Genomic DNA, 18936 nt, shown 5'->3' on the forward strand with positions numbered 1-18936 from the left:
TAGGGGATTGTGGCGTCTGGCAATGGATGGATGGATGGATGGTTAAGAATCTCAGTTGCTGGGAAAATTTATCATACAATTTCCAAAGATCGTAATCTTTCGTTTGGCAAATCCTGACATGATTCTATCCATTATACTCTTAATAACAATATAAATTGTACGGCCGAAATCAGCGACTCAAATTTTTTAAGGCATGGTATTCCTCTTGCTTTAAGGAAATGTCTTAGTTCTGCTACAGTCTATTTTTCCACATATATTTTAGCTGCGCAGTGGAACATGGCACTATATTTTTTGGATTCATAGTCTTATTTCAAAAGGCGCGGGCGTCAGGTGTGGTGTATACACATCATCAGCGCCGCCATGGGCCCCGGGCGCCGGGCACACAAACTACACGACGCTACCATGAGAAAGCACCTCCATTATGAGCTCAGTGGGTTCATTCGATCTTCGATTTCCTTTATTTGTTATGTAAGATACAGTTTCGTAGTACCCATTTACCATTTTTCCTTAAAGATGTACATCCAACGCCTAAAAACATGACAGTGATCAATATTCAGGTAACATTAATAATCGCATGTAGACTGTCCATAAACTGAGAGACGCAAATGACAACATTCCATTTCTATTATATTATGATAAAGATGCCATTTTTTCTCCAGCATTATATGTAGATAAATCAATAAATATCCTATTCGCAGTGAAGTAACACAAAAATTGTATAACAGAGAGTAATTCAAGTTGACTCCACTTTTGCATTTTACATCAAGTTATCTGGCGAGCGGTGGCATCTTTTTCTGGTTTGTGGGGGTCCAGTTTGTGAAAACTGTTTCATAAGCTGTGAGACAGCGGTGCCAAAAAGTCCGGAGCTTAAGGGTTAACCCTCTTGAGGACAATAGGCTAATTGTCCTTTCTGAGTAATTAACTGACTCACAACATTCACTAACCCGCACGAGTACGCTCACTAACTCTCCACACTTTCATTAACCCTCACGAGCATTCTCATTAACCCTCTCTAGCACTATCATTAACCCTTTCCAGCACTCTTGTTAACCCTCTCCAGGACTCTCATTAACACTCTTTAGCACTCTTATTAACCTTCTTCAGCACTCTCATTAGTGCTCTCAAACACAAGATATATATAACCTCTCGGGCACATTACCCTCTGGAAGTCACTCATTAATCCTCCTTGGCAAAAAAAAATTGCTATCTCGGGCACAGTCATTAATTCTGTGGAACACACTCTTTATCTCGCTCTCTCTCTCTGTCACACAAATCACCCATCTCAGGCATACTTCTTAACCCTGTGGAACACATTCATAAGCACTACTGAGGCACTAAAACAGACTCACCGAAAGATTGCCAGGATGCAGCACCATACAGTTCAAGGCTGCGTCCTTTCCAAGATGAACGCTGACGCTGGTATTATGAGAGGCCAGTTGGGACTGGGGAGGTAATTCTTCCTCTTCTTCCACTTCTGTCTCTTCTTCTCTCTCTTCCTCCTTTTCCTCTTCTTCCCTTTTCTCCTCCTCACCTTTCTTCTCTTCCTGCTCCATCATCTTCTCTTTTTCTTCTTGCCTCTCCTCCACCACCTCCTGGACTAATGTTAGCACCCCCTTCTCTTCCCTTTCCTTTTCCTCTGTGAGAGGGATGGGGGAGGAGGGTGAGAGTGTTGACGAGGATGAGAGAGGAGGAGGGGGCAGGGTGAAGTAGTTGAGAGGCTGGAGGGTTAAGGTGGGTAAGGTCTCACTCTCTACCCGCCCTGAAACAAGAAAGAGAGGGTGAGGATTACTACTACGAACACATTAATAAAGAGAGGACCGAAAACAATATTAACTGAACACTATTAATATATAAGACACAAGGATGCGACAAAACAACAAAACAACTGTAAGACTAGTAAGGACACACACACACACACACACACACACACACACACACACACACACACACACACACACACACACATCGACAGTATACAGTAATATTATAAGGGGAACAACAACAACAGCTCGAACACAACCATAATATTAACAAATTATAAGAACAACGATGTTTATCTTATTACATTTGCAGCATAAGTATACAATATTAATAAAACGACAACAACATACCTTTGTAGTGAATCAAAAACAACAATAAACTAGAAAGCACTTCAAGAGTGCATAGTGCATACCTACAGCAATGCTAATAAGAATTAAGATTTACTTCTGTAATTCCCCTTTCCTGCCAGACGAAAACCTGTACGGTTTTACCGTCAGATATACTGTCTTTGCCCTGTTACGCAGTCCCAAAGAGTGTCTACCTCCACCAACACAATTAAAATTTATTATTCTCTCTGACAAGGAGATATGTTATCACTCTTGTTTGTCTGTTTGTTTGTTAGCAGGATTGCTCAAAAACTAAAAGAGAGGTTTGAGCCAAATTTGGTGAGTAGATGGGCGATGTCCCAGGGAACAAACAGCTAATTTTGGGGACCGATCTGGATCGTATTACAGAGTCTGGATCCGGAAAATATTTTCTATGAAACCGTAATCAGTGATGAGAAAACCTAACCCATTATGAAGAGTGGTCTGGAAATTACGTTGCCCTTGTTGGAGGGATGCACTCCACTGAGTGTCCGTCTAGTTTATTCTGGGACCTAATCTTGGTCTAATGGCATGGTGTCACTTTATTTTCCTTCACTCCTCTACTGCTTCCATTAACATCCCGTCTTACCTTAATGACCTCCTTCAAAAACAATTTTTTACGTTCCCTAAACTTTATCCCATGCTATACTTCTTCCAAACTCCTCATCCATTCTTTTCTCACACTATCTTACAAGTCTTTTCACCTCTTTTTTCTCTCCATACAACTTTATATTTATCATTACAAAGAGTATATTCCTCTGCTTCCCATTCAGTCATTATATGCTCTCTTCTTCCCTTCTACAGCTCATTCAACATCATTCTGCAAAGTAATTTCTTCTACCCCGTTATGTCTCCTTTTCACACTACATAGTACCTCCAAGAGAAGACGCTTTTCTGCAAAAGCGGCTCGTTAAACGGTCTTACCCAGACCATGCATACCCCCCTCCCTCCCATAACGGTCATATCTAGAACATGCAAGCCCCCCTTCTCCCCCTAACGTTCGCTTCCAAAGCATCCCCTCCAAAACGTTCACATGCAAAACGTATCCGCTACCCCACACCCAGCCCCTCTAGCACCCTTTTGTTGTAAAAACCCTTCATTCTGAGCTTGGAAGTCGGAGCAGGTTCATGTAACTTTCCCACCCTTTAAAGTTCGTATCCGAAACGTATTCCCTCCCCACCTCCTCAAGCATCTTGTTATACAAGCTCCTTTCAATTTGAATTTCAAGTTGGAGTAACCATCGCAAAACGTTCCCACCAAAGGATCAGGCTTCTTTTCCCCTCTATTGCATCATGTTTGGTAATACAATAGGGGGACATTAACCCTATTGTGTTTTGGACGCATACTGTAGAAAGAGCATCAGTGTAAAAAAAAAAAATATATGACATTGGTATTGCACCATATTTCGCAGTTTCGTTCGCGCATACACTCACCTTTGTTGACCCTAGACTCTGTAGTTCGATCATGCTGTCGCATGTTAAGATTACTAATCCTACTGTATTGAGGGTGAAATCGTGTTAAAAAGAAAACAAAATGCTTAAAAAGCCTTACTCAATCAGAGTTGGAGAAAAGGGATGTAATGCTCCTCTGCACTGTCTACTTGCATCCCTCCACCACTACAGCGGGCGCGTAACACCCGTCTAGCAACAAACTCTCATCTCTTTCCTCTAATGCAAGTTAACCGTTACTCCCGGTCCTTCATTTATGCAACAGGTCAACACTGGAATTGTCTCCCTCTATCTGTATTTCCTACTGCCCATGATCTCCAAACTTTCAAACGCAGTGTGTCCAAGTATCTCCAAATGAACGAATCTTGAATTTGACTCACTGTTATCTTGTTTTTGTTTTTTGTTTGAGGAAACTATTTGCTGGCTTCTGGTTTTTGGTTCCTTCTTCCTTTCATTCAAAAAAAAAAAAAAATGAACGGAGAAAGGGACGTGTGGCCTTGAGGTTTCCCAACCCTGTTACATCACCAACGTAGGAACTCCAAGCCAATGAATGTATGGATTTTTTTTTCTTTGTATCAAACACAGATGTTCCCAATCATGTCACAGAAAACAGTTGTAGCCTCCTTTAACGGGTGTTGGAGTGGCAAGCAACTCGGCTTCTGAGGTGACATGGAATGGCACGGGGCATTGGTGATACTGCTCGAAAGGGAGTGAGGGAAGACAGGAGGGAGGGTGGAGGATTGTCTTTCGCAATGTTGCTAGTAATATTTTGGAGATATATCATGACCCAAGGCAATGGTGACACCTATAAAGGGGGGGAGGGCATGAGAGAGGAGGGAGGGAAGGAGGGTGCAGAGTTGTGTTTCGCACTGTTGATATCGATATTATAAGGATACATCTATAGTTTAGAGCATGCGACACTGATTCAACCGCAGCACTCCTTGTGTCCGCCAAAGCAGTACGTGGCCGGGAGAACGCTTCCAAAGTTAATTACTCTGACGGGGCGCGAACCCTCACTCTCCAATATACGAAAATGCACACTATACCACTGAGGCTCCATATATATATATATATATATATATATATATATATATATATATATACACACACACACACAAACACATTTTGGGGGGACAAAATGGTCGTTCTGTTTCAGGTGCAACTTATTTTACATAAAGGATGAAACCAGACTAAGCTTTGGTAAAAAGAAATTAATCCTAAAGTGTTGGTGGCAGTGTGAGAACGTAACTGAACTGCAGTGATTTCATAAACATTTAAACTATGTATAAAGTTGTTTGAGACACCCTCTCTCTCTCTCTCTCTCTCTCTCTCTCTCTCTTTATATACATATATATATATATATATATATATATATATATATATATATATATATATATATATATATGATAATTACCTCGTATTGTCTCTCTTCTAGATATGAAGTTTCCCAAGAGATGTGGAGCTCAATGTTTTCTCATCAGAGGCAACTACTCTCCCTCAGTGTCCAAGCCTTCCTCCACATAACGCGGAGCAAAATGGAGTCTTAATTCCCGATGATGCTCCTTTAACCTGGGTTGATCGCCGGTGTTCAGTGGCGATAGCCCATTTCCTTCATCCTCTCCCGTATACTGTAGTCTCTGCAGACACATCCAGCTGTAACTTTTCTCTAGCTGCCACCGCGTTGAATGGATAGGTTTCAAAATACTCTCATATGCTGATCCTCGTCAGCCGTGGTTTTCCTCAACCGTCCTGGTTTAGGGTGATCTCTCAGGTTGCCTTCCGCCTGCAACCTCTTGAGCCTGCAATACACAGTGGTGCGGTGAATGCCAAGTTCCTCTGCTATATCGCAGGTTGATAGGCCACTCTCTCTCATTCCCACTATTCTCCCTCGTAGGGCAAGTTTGTTGCCTTGGCGTTGCTCTCTATTTCCGGCCATGACGTGCTATAAGGTTTGGGTGAGATCTATGGGTCCCTCATCACATCGGTTGATGATGTGAGGCAATAAATGGAACTTCATGGCAGTGTGCTCTTATTATCTCATCTAATGAATCAACCCCCCATCTGTTCAAGACCAGCATATTTGTGATAATTTAATTACTTTCATTAATCAGTAGTACGGACTTACGCAATACAGACTGGTCTATATTCAACGGTTTTGATGCATAGTAAAATACATGCGTTTCACTGTCTAGAAATTCTATAGATATGATGAGGTGCGCATCAATACATTCTTTAAGAGACTAAGTGTTCATTGATGGTGGTTATGAGTATTTTTTTTATGTAACCAACTCTGGGCATAGGCTTTACAGCCCGTTACCAAGGCCCAGCAGTCCTCCCACATCCATACACCTCCACATTTCACCAGTTCGGCTCTAACACCCACTGTCCATACTGAATATATGCTAGGGCTGTCTCATATAGGACTGGTGTACTGGTATTAGCGGGGGTACTTTTACGACATGTCAGGGGATCTTCTGGTAGATCAGGAAAGTCTGCTTTTATCAAATTCAATCCGTAAACTGTTCCCTCCCCCAGCCGGGATTCCAACATGGGTCCTTTAGGACTGCAGGCCGCCTCTCCACCGATTCAGCCATGTAAGTATCCATTTTTTTTAATTCATTCTGATTGATTTGGGTAAGTATTATTCCAGAGGGTGAGATAGTTCTAGAGGGTCCTCGTACTGTGTACACCCGAAAGCAATAATCGGTAGCCCCCGTGGATGCTGAAGCCAAGGGAAGGACAGACCGGGCGAACGAACACGGCCTCCTCCCCCCACCCTCCGCCCCTCTCCACCCCACCCCTCCCTACCCAACCCCCGTCTAAACGCTGTCGGGTAGGTTTTTGTAACATATGTGGCTGGCGATGATATGTATTAATCATGTCTGCATGAATTAACATTCCTGTGAGTTATCACTAGTGTTAATAACATACCTTCAAGTAATGTGCGATATGTGTTACCAGCTAGCATATGAACGTGGAGAAGCAATGTGATGTAAATAAAGGCATGAGTATGAAAAAAGCTGAGTGAGTATAATTTTAATGCATGGTAACAATATATTCTTATTAACACCAAGTAAATAATATTCCCATTTCAAGTGTATGAAGCTACTGTATTTCAACCCAGTCGAGCAGGGCAGTACTCCCGAGGTGGATGGAAAGCTGATGACAGGGAGTGCTGGAGCTCCTGTTTCATCAGCCCTCAGGACTAGTTCCTGACCATCCCCCTTTGCTGAACTTTTTCAGTGTCTCAGTTACACAGAGAGTAGGCCAGCATGCTCTCCAGTACAATTTCTAACTATCTTCACCAAACTACATGCACAGTACACACTACACTTCCTATTCAAAATTCACCAAAAATGGCGTCGATTCATCAAGCCTCGGAGTCCCCAGGGGGGGGGACCATAAATGCCCCCGCCATCTGCCCCTCTCCCGGTGACGACTCGAGGTGCCTGGAACCACTGTCTGACTCTCTTCTTCTTCATTTCTGCAACATTCGCGGCCTTTCATCTAACTGTTGAGCACCACCTCTCCTCCTCTAAACCTCACCTTCTTTTTCTAACAGAGACTCAGCTGTCTGAGGCAACTGACAGCAAACCTTTTTCTGTATCCTCCTACTTTCTCTATACTCATTTCAAAGCCAAAGGTGGCTGTTGTGTATACATACGCAACGACTTATCTTGCTCTCGTCTTCCTGAGCTTGATTCTTCTGAATTCTCCACACTCTGGCTTCAGCTTTCCTGTCATTCTCTGACTAAATATATCTGTGTTGTTTACTTATCCCCTAATTCTACTGACTATCAAAAATTCTTCGACTATCTTACTTCTACGATGGAACACATTCTGTCCATTTCTCCTTTCTCTGAAATCTCCATTCTTGGAGATTTCAATGTTCACCACCACCTTTGGCCCTCCTCTCCTTTCACGGATCCACCTGGTGAACAAGCCTACGTCTTTTCTCTCCTTAATGACCTTGAGCAGCATGTACAGCACCCTACCCGTATCCCTGACCGCCTTGGAGAGAGCTCCAACATACTTGACCTCTTCCTCACAACTAATCCTACTGCTTACTCTGTTAATCTTTTCTCTCCGTTGGGCTCCTCCGATCACAACCTTATCACCTTAACCTGTCCTATTACTCCGGAATGGACTGTGGACCCTCCAGGGAAACGTCGTCTGTGGCATTTTGGAGCTGCAGACTGGGAGGCCCTCAGGCAGTACTTCTTTGATTTTCCCTGGAATGATTATTGCTTCCATGGCCGTGAGCCGTCTGAGTGTGCCTTGCGCATTACGGAGGTTATTCTCTCGGGCATGGAAGCATACATTCCTTTCTCATATCCTTTGACTAACACAAGAAAGCCTTGGTTTAATCACGCTTGTTCTAATGCTGTCCGCAACAAGGAGAAGGCCTACAAAAGGTACCGAGCCAACCCACCCCTGAATCACATCATCTTTACGTTTCTGCCCGGAATCGTGCTAAGTCTGTTCTTCGCTCTACTAAAAATAATTTCATCCATACTAAAAGCTCTCAACTCTCTAGCTCGAATTCTTCCCGCTCCTTCTGGCACCTTGCCAAAAATCTTTCTAACAACTTTACCTCATCATCCTTCCCTCCTCTTTTCTACTCTGATGGTTCTGTAGCTATTTCTTCTACTGATAAAGCAGATCTCTTCGCACAGACTTTCTCCTCCAATTCCACCTTAGACGATTCCGGTGCTGTTCCTGCATCACTTCCCCCCTCTGACTTCCTCATGGCTGACATTAAAATTTCTTCATTGGATGTATTTTCTGCCATCACTGGCCTCAGTACTAACAAGGCATATGGGCCTGATGGGGTCCCTCCTGTTGTTCTCAAGAACTGTGCTTCTGAGCTTACACCCTGCCTAGGCAAACTCTTTCGCCTTTGTCTGTCAACTTGTACCTTTCCTTCTTGCTGGAAGTTTGCTCTCATTCAGCCAGTCCCAAAGAAGGGTGACCATTCCCAACCCTCCAACTATCGTCCAATTGCTTTAACGTCCTGTATTTCAAAAGTTTTCGAGTCAATTCTTAATAGAAAAATTTTAAGGCATCTTTCCTATCACAACCTTCTTTCCGATCGCCAGTATGGGTTCCGTCAGGGACGCTCCACTGGCGATCTTCTCACCTACCTTTCAGACTCCTGGTCATTCTCCTTTCGGGACTTTGGCGAAAGCTTTGCCATTGCACTTGACATCTCAAAGGCTTTCGATCGAGTCTGGCATAAATCTTTAATTTCCAAACAGCCCTCCTACGGTTTCTATCCTTCTATCTGTGCCTTCATCGCTAGCTTCCTTTCTGGTCGTTCTATAGCCGCTGTTGTAGACGGCCATTGTTCTTCTCCTAGATCTATCAACAGTGGTGTTCCTCAGGGCTCTGTCCTATCACCAACTCTCTTCCTTTTATTCATCAATGATCTTCTAAGCTGTACATCTAACCCTATCCACTCATGTGCTGATGACTCCACCCTTCACCTTTCCATTCGGTTCCTGCAACGCCCATCTCAGCAGTTACTTCAAAAAACAAGGGATGAGGCTATGGCACACCTAATGTCTGACTTGGCTCGTATCTCTGACTGGGGTAAATATAATATGGTTGTCTTTAATGCATCTAAGACTCAGTTCTTACACCTATCAACCCGACAAAATCTTCCACAGGTATACCCACTAATGTTTAATAATATTCAGCTTAATCCTGCATCATCCTTGAACATGCTTGGGGTTTCATTTACTCGGGACTTATCTTGGAAAGATCATATTACATCTCTTGTAAAATCTGCTTCCAAGAGATTGGGTGTGCTAAGCCGACTCCGCTCTTTCTTTACCCCTGCACAATTGTTGACTCTATACAGGGGTTTTATCCGCCCCTGTGTGGAGTACAACTCTCATGTGTGGGGAGGCTCCCCACATACAGCTCTTCTCAATAGGGTGGAGTCAAAGGCTTTTCGTCTCATTAACTCTCCTCCTCTTACTGACTCCCTTCAACCTCTGTCTCTTCGCCGCACTGTTGCATCTTTATCTCTTTTCTATCACTACTTTAATGGTCACTGCTCCTCTGAACTGTCTGCTTGCATTCCTCCACCTCTACGACGGGCGCATAGCACCCGTCTGGCAGCAAACTCTCATCCCTTTTCTGTCCAACTCTCTAATGCAAGAGTTAACCGTTACTCCCAGTCTTTCATTTATGCAACAGGTCAGCTCTGGAACGGTCTCCCTCTGTCTGTATTTCCTGCTGCCTATGATCTCCAGTCTTTCAAACGCAGTGTGTCCAGGCATCTCAGAATGATCGGATCTTGAATTTGGCTCTCTATTGTATTATGTTTTTCTCTTGGAGGGAACTGTTACTGCGGGCTCATGGCCTTTGGTTCCTTCTTCCTCGCAGAAAAAAAAAAAACACACACACACATTTACAATATCTGTTGCAATCTGACGGTGCTCCGGGTTGTCAATCACACAATAATGTTTTCACGAAATCAACTACGAATATTCCTTCTATATATGAGACTCTGCTTCAAAGATTTGAGTCATCCTCTAGTACGAATCGCGCGCGCACACACACACACACACACACACACACATACATACACACACACACACACACACACACACACACACACACACACACACACGCACACACACACACACACACACACACACATACACACACGCTGCATAGTTACACAAATTTACGCATACCCATAGACCTACAACAAAATGTCAATGCATAGCCATTCGATGAGGACTACAGTTCTGTTATTTACTGAATCAGGTACCACTTGGCCCTTCATCGTATCCTTCATCCTAATCACAGTAATAATAACATCAGCATGTGGGATTATGTTACTTTACAGCAAACGGTTAGACCGCTAGTCCGATGAGGAATAATTTTGTTCGGCCGCTGCAGTAATGCCTAGAGCAAATTAAGTCTTCTATGGCTCGCATGTAAGTCTTAGATTCGTGTGTGGTAAATGCGAAGTTGTTTTCTGTGAGGACAAGCAGCATACAAAGGTCGCAACACCCATACAGTCTGCTAGCAATACACAACTTTTTGGCCTTGTGTCACTAACACTGGAAACTGCTGGGTGTATTTCACCTACCAATTTAAACCACAGAGAACTTGCTCCTATTCGTATGGTATGATGCTGTCCACCTGATTTGCAGTAAATACAGTATGTACATAAAATGTGTACTCAAAGCGTGTAGATGTTTCGTTCATGTTCTGGGATTTGTTGGTTGGCGCTACGGTGAAGTGGCAACAAAGGCTGCTGGTGGTTGGGAGTGAGTGACAGACAGTAAAAGATATGGTAAATGTGGGTGAAATAGTTTCATACAGATGTAATGTGAATATTATTAACTTAATATTAATATGAATGTATTACCATAATTCAATAAAATTATACTCACTTGGCTTTTTTCATTCTTCTGCCTTTCTTAACATCGCATTGCTTCACGTTCGTATGTTATAGTAACACATTATAACACATTACTCCATGGTATATTATTAACGCTAATGATAACGCACGTCATGTAGACATGGACACAACGTAATATCGCCAGCCACGATTGTTACAAACCTACCCGCAACGTTTAGACAGGGGATGGGTAGAGAGAGGTGGAGTCACGGAGTGGGGCGGGGTAGAGGTGGGGGGGAGTGGGGAAGGTCGTGTTCGTTCACCTGGTCTATCCTTCCTTTGGCTTCAGATGCTAGGGGGGGCTACCGATTACTGCTTTCGGGTGTACATGCGCGACTCGCGAGGTACTTTCGTATGTCTCTGCCATGGACATGCGGCAATTTACCTCGTAAAGGAGATAGGTATTTTTATCCGTAACTCCAAGAAGACGGTTTGAGTTTCTGAAGTATTTCTGTGTGTGGACCACGTCCCGGTTTGGGGTGGCAGAGCTCAAAAATCCTCTCCTCGAAGTAACCTACCTGTCACGCTAGGCGGTGCAAACCGTATGCTATGTATTCAGACAAATTAACACACACACACACACACACACACACACACACACACACACACACGATAATGAAGGATGCTTAAGCTGGAATGGCAAGCAATCTTCAAAATACTAGGAGCAGGTGCATTACAAATAGTTTTCATCCATCACAGGGTAGGGCAGAAAGACTATCCCTGACCTCACTCTGCCAGCCCGTTATTGACCTCCTACACACTATTAGTAGCATCCTTTTTTATGAGCATTTTTTTTTTATTACCTTTTCCCTAAACAGATCATCATTTTATTGATGGTCTACCGGCAGACATTGTTTTCACACACACACACACACACACACACACACACACACACACACACACGCACACGCACACGCACACGCACACGCACACACACACACACACACACACAATAATGGCAAATGAAGGATGGGTGGAACAAAGAACCCACAGAATATGAAGAAAAGGTGTGTTGTGAAAAAGATCACATCCTCCCAGTCCCGCAACAAAGTAGCGGGTGCACGCTAGACATCACACACACCTCTGCACGTCGAATAAATTCCATTGCTTACTTTCACTTCCAAGCTAGGCAATCTTTTGTATAAAAAACCTTTTAATGTGTTTTTTTTTTCCTTATTCCATCCCACACATGTCACTAACCCAAACACACCAACTGACACCCTCTTACCTAATACTCACACAACCCCTCCTGACCCCAACCATAACCCAGACGCGCCTCCACCTCGAAATACCCCACACGCTCCCATCTCCCAACAACTAGGCCTTATCTGGTATTTGTCCCCAATACGTGAGGAGGCGAGATGAAGTAAGGTGCAGCGGCCTGGGACTCTGCTACACCTGGACTGAGTTCAAACCTTCACCCTTGTTTCCGGTTCGTCTCCTTTTCTTTCTTTCCATTTTTATAATTAAACATTTACCACGTTGAGTACACCGCTTCCCGTCCGATCAGCGAAGTTAAGCAACGTTGGGTCTGGTTAGTACTTGGATGGGTGACCGCCTGGGAACACCAGATGCTGTTGGCATCCCTATGTGTCAAGTGGGGTTGGTGGAGGATTAATGCCCCTCCCTGTAAAACAATTAACTCTAAGCCGTTGGCCACCCCGTCTGGGATACATGGCGTCTGGCAATGAATGAATGAACGTGAACATGAGGAAGAACTTTTTGTTGAAACGGGACCTAGAGGTTACACTCTACCATGTGGGTAGTATTAGTAGGGGATGATGAAGATGATGATGATGATGATGGTGATGACATGATGAACGATAGTAACGGAGTACGTGTTGTTGACTTCACACACACTGTATCCCCCGATATCACTGACAACGAAAACAAATGGCGATTACATCGTAGTAACATTTTAGTACCAGAAGAAAACGCTCCAAATCTCTCTCTCTCTCTCTCTCTCTCTCTCTCTCTATTAGGCAGAAGAGTTTTTCAAATATGACAAATATACATTGCAGCTGTTTTATCACCGCCTCTACTGCAGCTTGACCTTGCATCTGCGAAAATACAACACACGCGCGAATGCCAAATGCCACATAACCACAACAAAAGTATATCTTGTCGGCAGACCGCCTTCTCTAGCCATCTAAATGCTGCATGTTGAGGTACCGTAACTAGGAAACAATATAGTTCACACGCATTTACAGAACAACTCGTTATTTCATTCTACCACTGGGTTTTACATACATTAAGAACCATTGTAAGAAAACACACAGTAGCTCTTTAACCTACTTTAATAAGACGCCAAGCAATATTTCCTGTATTAAAAACAGAAGAGATGGTAACTTCAACGGGTGTTCACGGAAGAAAGCGAGATTTTGAAAGACACTATTGTGTTCCTCTTAAATATATGGTACATACACAAAACCACCACCAAAGAACACCTCGTCCCATAACACATGTATGAACACGCATCTCATTGTATCTCTAGATATATACCGAAAATATTGTTGACAACAGTGCTAATCACAACCCCGTACCCTCTCTCTCTCTCCCACACTCCCTCCCTTTGGAACAGTATCACCACTGCCACGTGTCATGCTGGGTCACCTCAGAAGCCTAGTTGGTGGCCCCTCCAACACCCGTTGGCCAGGCCTACAACAGGCTTCTGTGGCATGATCCCAGTCCCAGAGTCCTGTTTTTGATACAAAGAGATAAGAATAAAAAAAAAAAAAAAAAAAAATTCCATTCATTCACAGGCTCAGTACCACCAAACTAGTGATGTAACAAGGTGGACGAATTTCCCAGCCGGACACCGTCTCCATTTATTACATCCCCTAGCCCATGTCTGATACCTCCAACTCTGATTGTTTTTTTGTTTTTTTAACATTATTTTTTTCCCCAACTTAGCACCATTTCGCTGTGAATACATCAATAGACCTAACATGTGACAGCATGATACAACTGCAAGGTCTGGTGTCAACTGAGTGTATGCACGAACGAAATTGCGAAAAATGACGTAATACCAATGTCGTTTTTTTTTTTTTTTTTTCCCCACAGATGCTCCTATTATCCTTCCAAAAAACAGTTGTGTCGATGACTTTTTAACTGTATGACCAAACATGATGCAATAGGGGAAGGGGGGGGATAAGCACCCCATATGCTCGAACGTGATTCTACATACGTAATGCAACCTTATCCCTGGGTGGGAACGTTTCATGATGAAGCTACTCCATCTTACATTTTGAAAATGAATGGGAGCTCGTGCAACAAAGGAATGCTTGAGGGAGTGAGGACGAGATACGTTTAGGGTATGAATGTTATAGGTGGGAACGTTACTTAACGAAGCTACTCCAATTTACAAATCAAATTGATATGGGAGGGCTTTGCATCAATGGGGTGTTTGAGAGGGTGAGGGGTGGGGAAGTATACATTTCGCATACGAACGTTATGGGTGGATGGGTCGGAATTGCATGCATTGGGTACGAACGCTGGGGGGAGCTGCATTCTTTGGTACGACCAATATGGGGGGAAGAAGGGCCTCCATGCTTTGGGTACGACAGTAATACGAGCCGCCGCGGAAGAAAAGCATCTACTCACATGCTGCCGAGATTTCTTCTGTGAATATCTTGCACGTCTTCCACCTCTTCCATTTGCTTGGAATCATATTTCCTCAACTGATCCTGGACTTACCTCTTCTTTTAAATTTTTTTTTCTCCATCCTTCAGCAGCCTTTCTACTTTCTTGCAGGAACTATTTCCTGTTTACCCAAAGCTTTTGCGTTTGTACCTTGGACAGTATCACGTTTTGACAAGACAGTTAATCCAGCAACCTCTATACACTCTCGTGTCCAACACACACACACACACACACACACACACACACACAAAGGTTAGTACGGTATTATAATTGCCATAATAATGGCATGTCTATAAAACTCTTACCTCCGAAAAAATATTTTGCTTGAAGCTCAGAATATAGTATTGCAACTGAGACAGTTATCATGATTACAGTCATCATCATCAGCCGTTGAGTGTTCACTAAAGGACCGACCTATCCCTACCGAGGCAGGGAAATACAGCCAATGTATATCTACCCAATGGCTTAGGCTGTCTGGTAGAGACTGTATGTAGGGTGAGAAGTTCTTGTTAGTGTGATTGTAATGTTGGAGTGGCGTTGGATGTGTATGTAGTCTGTGAACCAAGTGTAATCGGCCCGCCTCAAACCGACTGGATGGAAGCATACTAATATGCGACACTGGTTCACCCACAGCACCCCTATGTCCGCCAAAGTGGTAAGTGGCTCGATGAACGCTTCCCAAAGTTTCCACAACGCTGGCGGGAGGCGAACTCGCGTCCACCAGCGTACGAGGCGCACACTTTACCACTGTACCACAGAGGCTCCAATCACAGTTCAATTAATCTAATATCAGATAAGCCCTCAAATGATTTTACTTAACTTTGCCTAGACACCTAGCACTGAGGGAATTACCAATGACTATCTCACATTTAAAGTTAGAAAAGGCACTTTTGTGCTAAAAAAAAAAAAAAAAAAGGTTAATAGAAAGATTACTAACCCATTGAGGCTGTGACACCCAAAGCTTGGGTTGTTGATATGTGTGTGGACAGGCTTGATGAGTATTTAGCAATATCCTTGTAGTGCAGCCCATTGTAATATGCATTTTTATATAAATCAGTATTAAAATAATAATATGAGATTCTTAACAGATTTCCGTAGGTGCGGTCAACGATATGCTTGTAGGAGTTGTATTACGAACACACTGTGACCTACATCTAAAAAGAAGTCAGCTAGTATGTGTAAATCTTTGGTTTAGTGATAGTATATTCTAGCTAGCGTAATGGATATTTACTGCAAAACCTCACCCGATCCCTGGGTGGAAAGAGAGGTCAGGGTGATGATGATGATGATGACGGTGATGGCACATTGGAGGAGTAGACTGTAGCACCAGTCGAGCAGGGCAGTACTCCCGAGGTGGATGGAAAGCTGATGACAGGGAGTGCTGGAGCTCCCGTTTCATCAGCCCTCAGGACTAGTTCCTGACCATTGCCCTTTGCTGAACTTTTTCAGTGTCTCAGTTACAGAGAGTAGGCCAGCATGCTCTCTTACACATATTTCTCTAACTATCTACATCAAACTACATGCACAGTACTCACTACACTTCCTTTTCCAAAAAAAAATAAAAAAAATATGGCGTCTCATCACCCAGCCTTGGAGTCCCCAGGGGGGGGGGGAACCATAAATGCCCCCACCTTCCGCCCCTTTCCCGGTGACGACTCGAAGTGCCTGGAACCACTGTCTGACTCTCTTCTTCTGCAACATTCGCGGCCTTTCCTCTAACTTTCGGTCTGTTGAGCACCACCTCTCTTCCTCTAAACCTCACCTTCTTTTTCTAACTGAGACTCAGCTGTCTGAGGCAACTGACAGCAAACCTTTTTCTGTATCCTCCTACTTTCTCTATGCTCATTTCAAAGCCAAAGGTGGCTGTCGTGTATACATATACGCAACGACTCATCTTGCTCTCGTGTTCCTGAACTAGATTCTTCTGAATTCTCTACACTCTGGCTTTGGCTTTCCTGTCATTGACTAAATATATCTGTGCTGTTTACTTATCACCTAATTCTACTATCAAAAATTCTTCGATTATCTTACTTCTATGATGGAACACATTCTATCCATTTCTCCTTTCTCTGAAATCTCCATTCTAGGAGATTTCATTGTTCGCCACCACCTTTGGCCCTCCTCTCCTTTCACTGATCCACCTGGTGAATAAGTCTACATCTTTTCTATCCTTAATGACCTAGAGCAGCTTGTACAGCACCCTTCCCGTATCCCAGACCACCTTGGAGAGAGCTCCAACATACTTGACCTCTTCCTTACAACTAATCCTTCTGCTTACACTGTTAATCTTTTCTCTCCGTTGGGCTCCTCCGATCACAAACTTATCACCTTAACCTGTCCTATCACTCCGGTACGCCTATGGACCCTCCAGGGAAACGTCGTCTCTGGCATTTTGGAGCCGCGGACTGGGAGGCCCTCAGGCAGCACTTCTTTGATTTTCCATGGAATGATTACTGCTTCCATGGCCGGGAGCCAGCTGAGTGTGCCTTGCGCATTACAGAGGTTATTCTCTCGGGCATGGAAGCATACATTCCTTTCTCATATCCTTTGACTAATGCAAGAAAGCCTTGGTTTAATCACGCATGTTCTAATGCTGTCCGCAACAAGGAGAGGGCCTACAAAAGGTACCGAAGCCAACCCACCCCTGAATCACATCATCTTTACGTTTCTGCCCGGAATCGTGCTAAGTCTGTTCTTCGCTCTGCTAGAAATAATTTCATCCATACTAAATGCTCTCAACTCTCCAACTCAAATTCTTCCCGCTCCTTCTGGCACCTTGCCAAAAACCTTTCTAACAACTTTACCTCATCATCCTTCCCTCCTCTTTTCTACTCTGATGGTTCTGCAGCTATTTCTTCTACTGATAAAGCAAATCTCTTCACACAGACTTTCTCCTCCAATTCCACCTTAGACGATTCCGGTGCTGTTCCTGCATCACTTCCCGCCTCTGACTTCCTCATGGCTGACATTAAAATTTCTTCAGCTGATGTATTTTCTGCCATCACTGGCCTCAATATTAACAAGGCATATGGGCCTGATGGAGTCCCTCCTGTTGTTCTCAAGAACTGTGCTTCTGTGCTTACACCCTGCCTAGGCAAACTCTTTTGCCTTTGTCTGTCAACTTGTACCTTTCTTTCTCACTGGAAATTTGCTCTCATTCAGCCAGTCCCAAAGAAGGGTGACCACTCCCAACCCTCCAACTATCGTCCAATTGCTTTAACGTCCTGTATTTCAAAAGTTTTCGAGTCAATTCTCAATAGAAAAATTTTAAGGCATCTTTCGTATCACAACGTTTTTTCTGATCGTCAGTACAGGTTCCGTCAGGGACGCTCCACTGGCGATCTTGTCACCTACTTTTCAGACTCCTGGTCATCCTCCTTTCGGGACTTTGGCGAAAGCTTTGCCATTGCACTTGACATCTCAAAGGTTTTCGATCGAGTCTGGCATAAATCTTTAATTTCCAAACTGCCCTCTTACAGTTTCTATCCTTCTATCTGTGCCTTCATCGCTAGCTTCCTTTCTGGTCATTCTATAGCCGCTGTTGTAGACGGCCATCGTTCTTCTCCTAGATCTATCAACAGTGATGTTCCTCAGGGCTCTGTCCTATCACCAACTCTCTTCCTTTTATTCATCAATGACCTTCTAAGCTGTACATCTAACCCTATCCACTCATACGCTGATGACTCCACCCTTCACCTTTCCATTCGATTCCCGCAACGTCCATCTCAGCAGTTACTTCAACAAACAAGGGATGAGGATATGGCACACCTAATGTCTGACTTGGCTCGTATCTCTGACAGGGGTAAAAATAATCTTGTTGTTTTTAATGCATGTAAGACTCAGTTCTTACACCTATCAACCCGTCAAAATCTTCCACAGGTATACCCAGTAAGATTTAATAATATTCAGCTTAATCCTGCATCATCCTTGAAGATGCTTGGGGTTTCATTTACTCGTGACTTATCTTGGAAAGTTCATATTATATCTCTTGTAAAATCTGCTTCCAAGAGATTGGGTGTGCTAAGCTGACTCCGTTCTTTCTTTACCCCTGCACAATTGTTGATTCTATACAGGGATACCCCTGTGTGGAGTACAACTCTCATGTGTGGGGAGGCTCCCCACATACAGCTCTTCTCAATAGGGTGGAGTCAATGGCTTTTCATCTCATTAACCCTCCTCCTCTTACTGACTCCCTTCAACCTCTGTCTCTGTGCTGCACTGTAGAATCTTTATCTCTTTTCTATCGCTGCTTTAATGGTCACTGCTCCTCTGAACTGTCTGCATGCATTCCTCCACC

The 18936-nt window shown here is 43.6% G+C and overlaps 1 protein-coding gene and 1 pseudogene across 1 annotated transcript in view; one reads left to right on the forward strand and one right to left on the reverse strand.

Moving 5' to 3' along the window:
* LOC145399866 (obscurin-like) overlaps positions 1-3592 on the reverse strand; it is a 146773-nt gene extending 143181 nt beyond the window's left edge. Inside the window, exons 1-2 of the mRNA XM_080272447.1 lie at positions 3560-3592; positions 1350-1442 (exon numbers count right to left, since the gene is read on the reverse strand). Of these exons, the coding sequence (XP_080128573.1) occupies positions 1350-1442; positions 3560-3592 (126 nt within the window). The remainder of the gene's footprint in view (positions 1-1349; positions 1443-3559) is intronic.
* An 8871-nt stretch (positions 3593-12463) lies between these two features.
* On the forward strand, positions 12464-12580 carry LOC145399881 (5S ribosomal RNA; annotated as a pseudogene).
* Positions 12581-18936: the final 6356 nt, after the last annotated feature.

The sequence above is a fragment of the Coenobita brevimanus genome, chromosome 50, assembly GCF_032717465.1.
Source record: "Coenobita brevimanus isolate Jiangsu-jjx chromosome 50, ASM3271746v2, whole genome shotgun sequence".
Classification (NCBI taxonomy): Eukaryota; Metazoa; Arthropoda; class Malacostraca; order Decapoda; family Coenobitidae; genus Coenobita; species Coenobita brevimanus.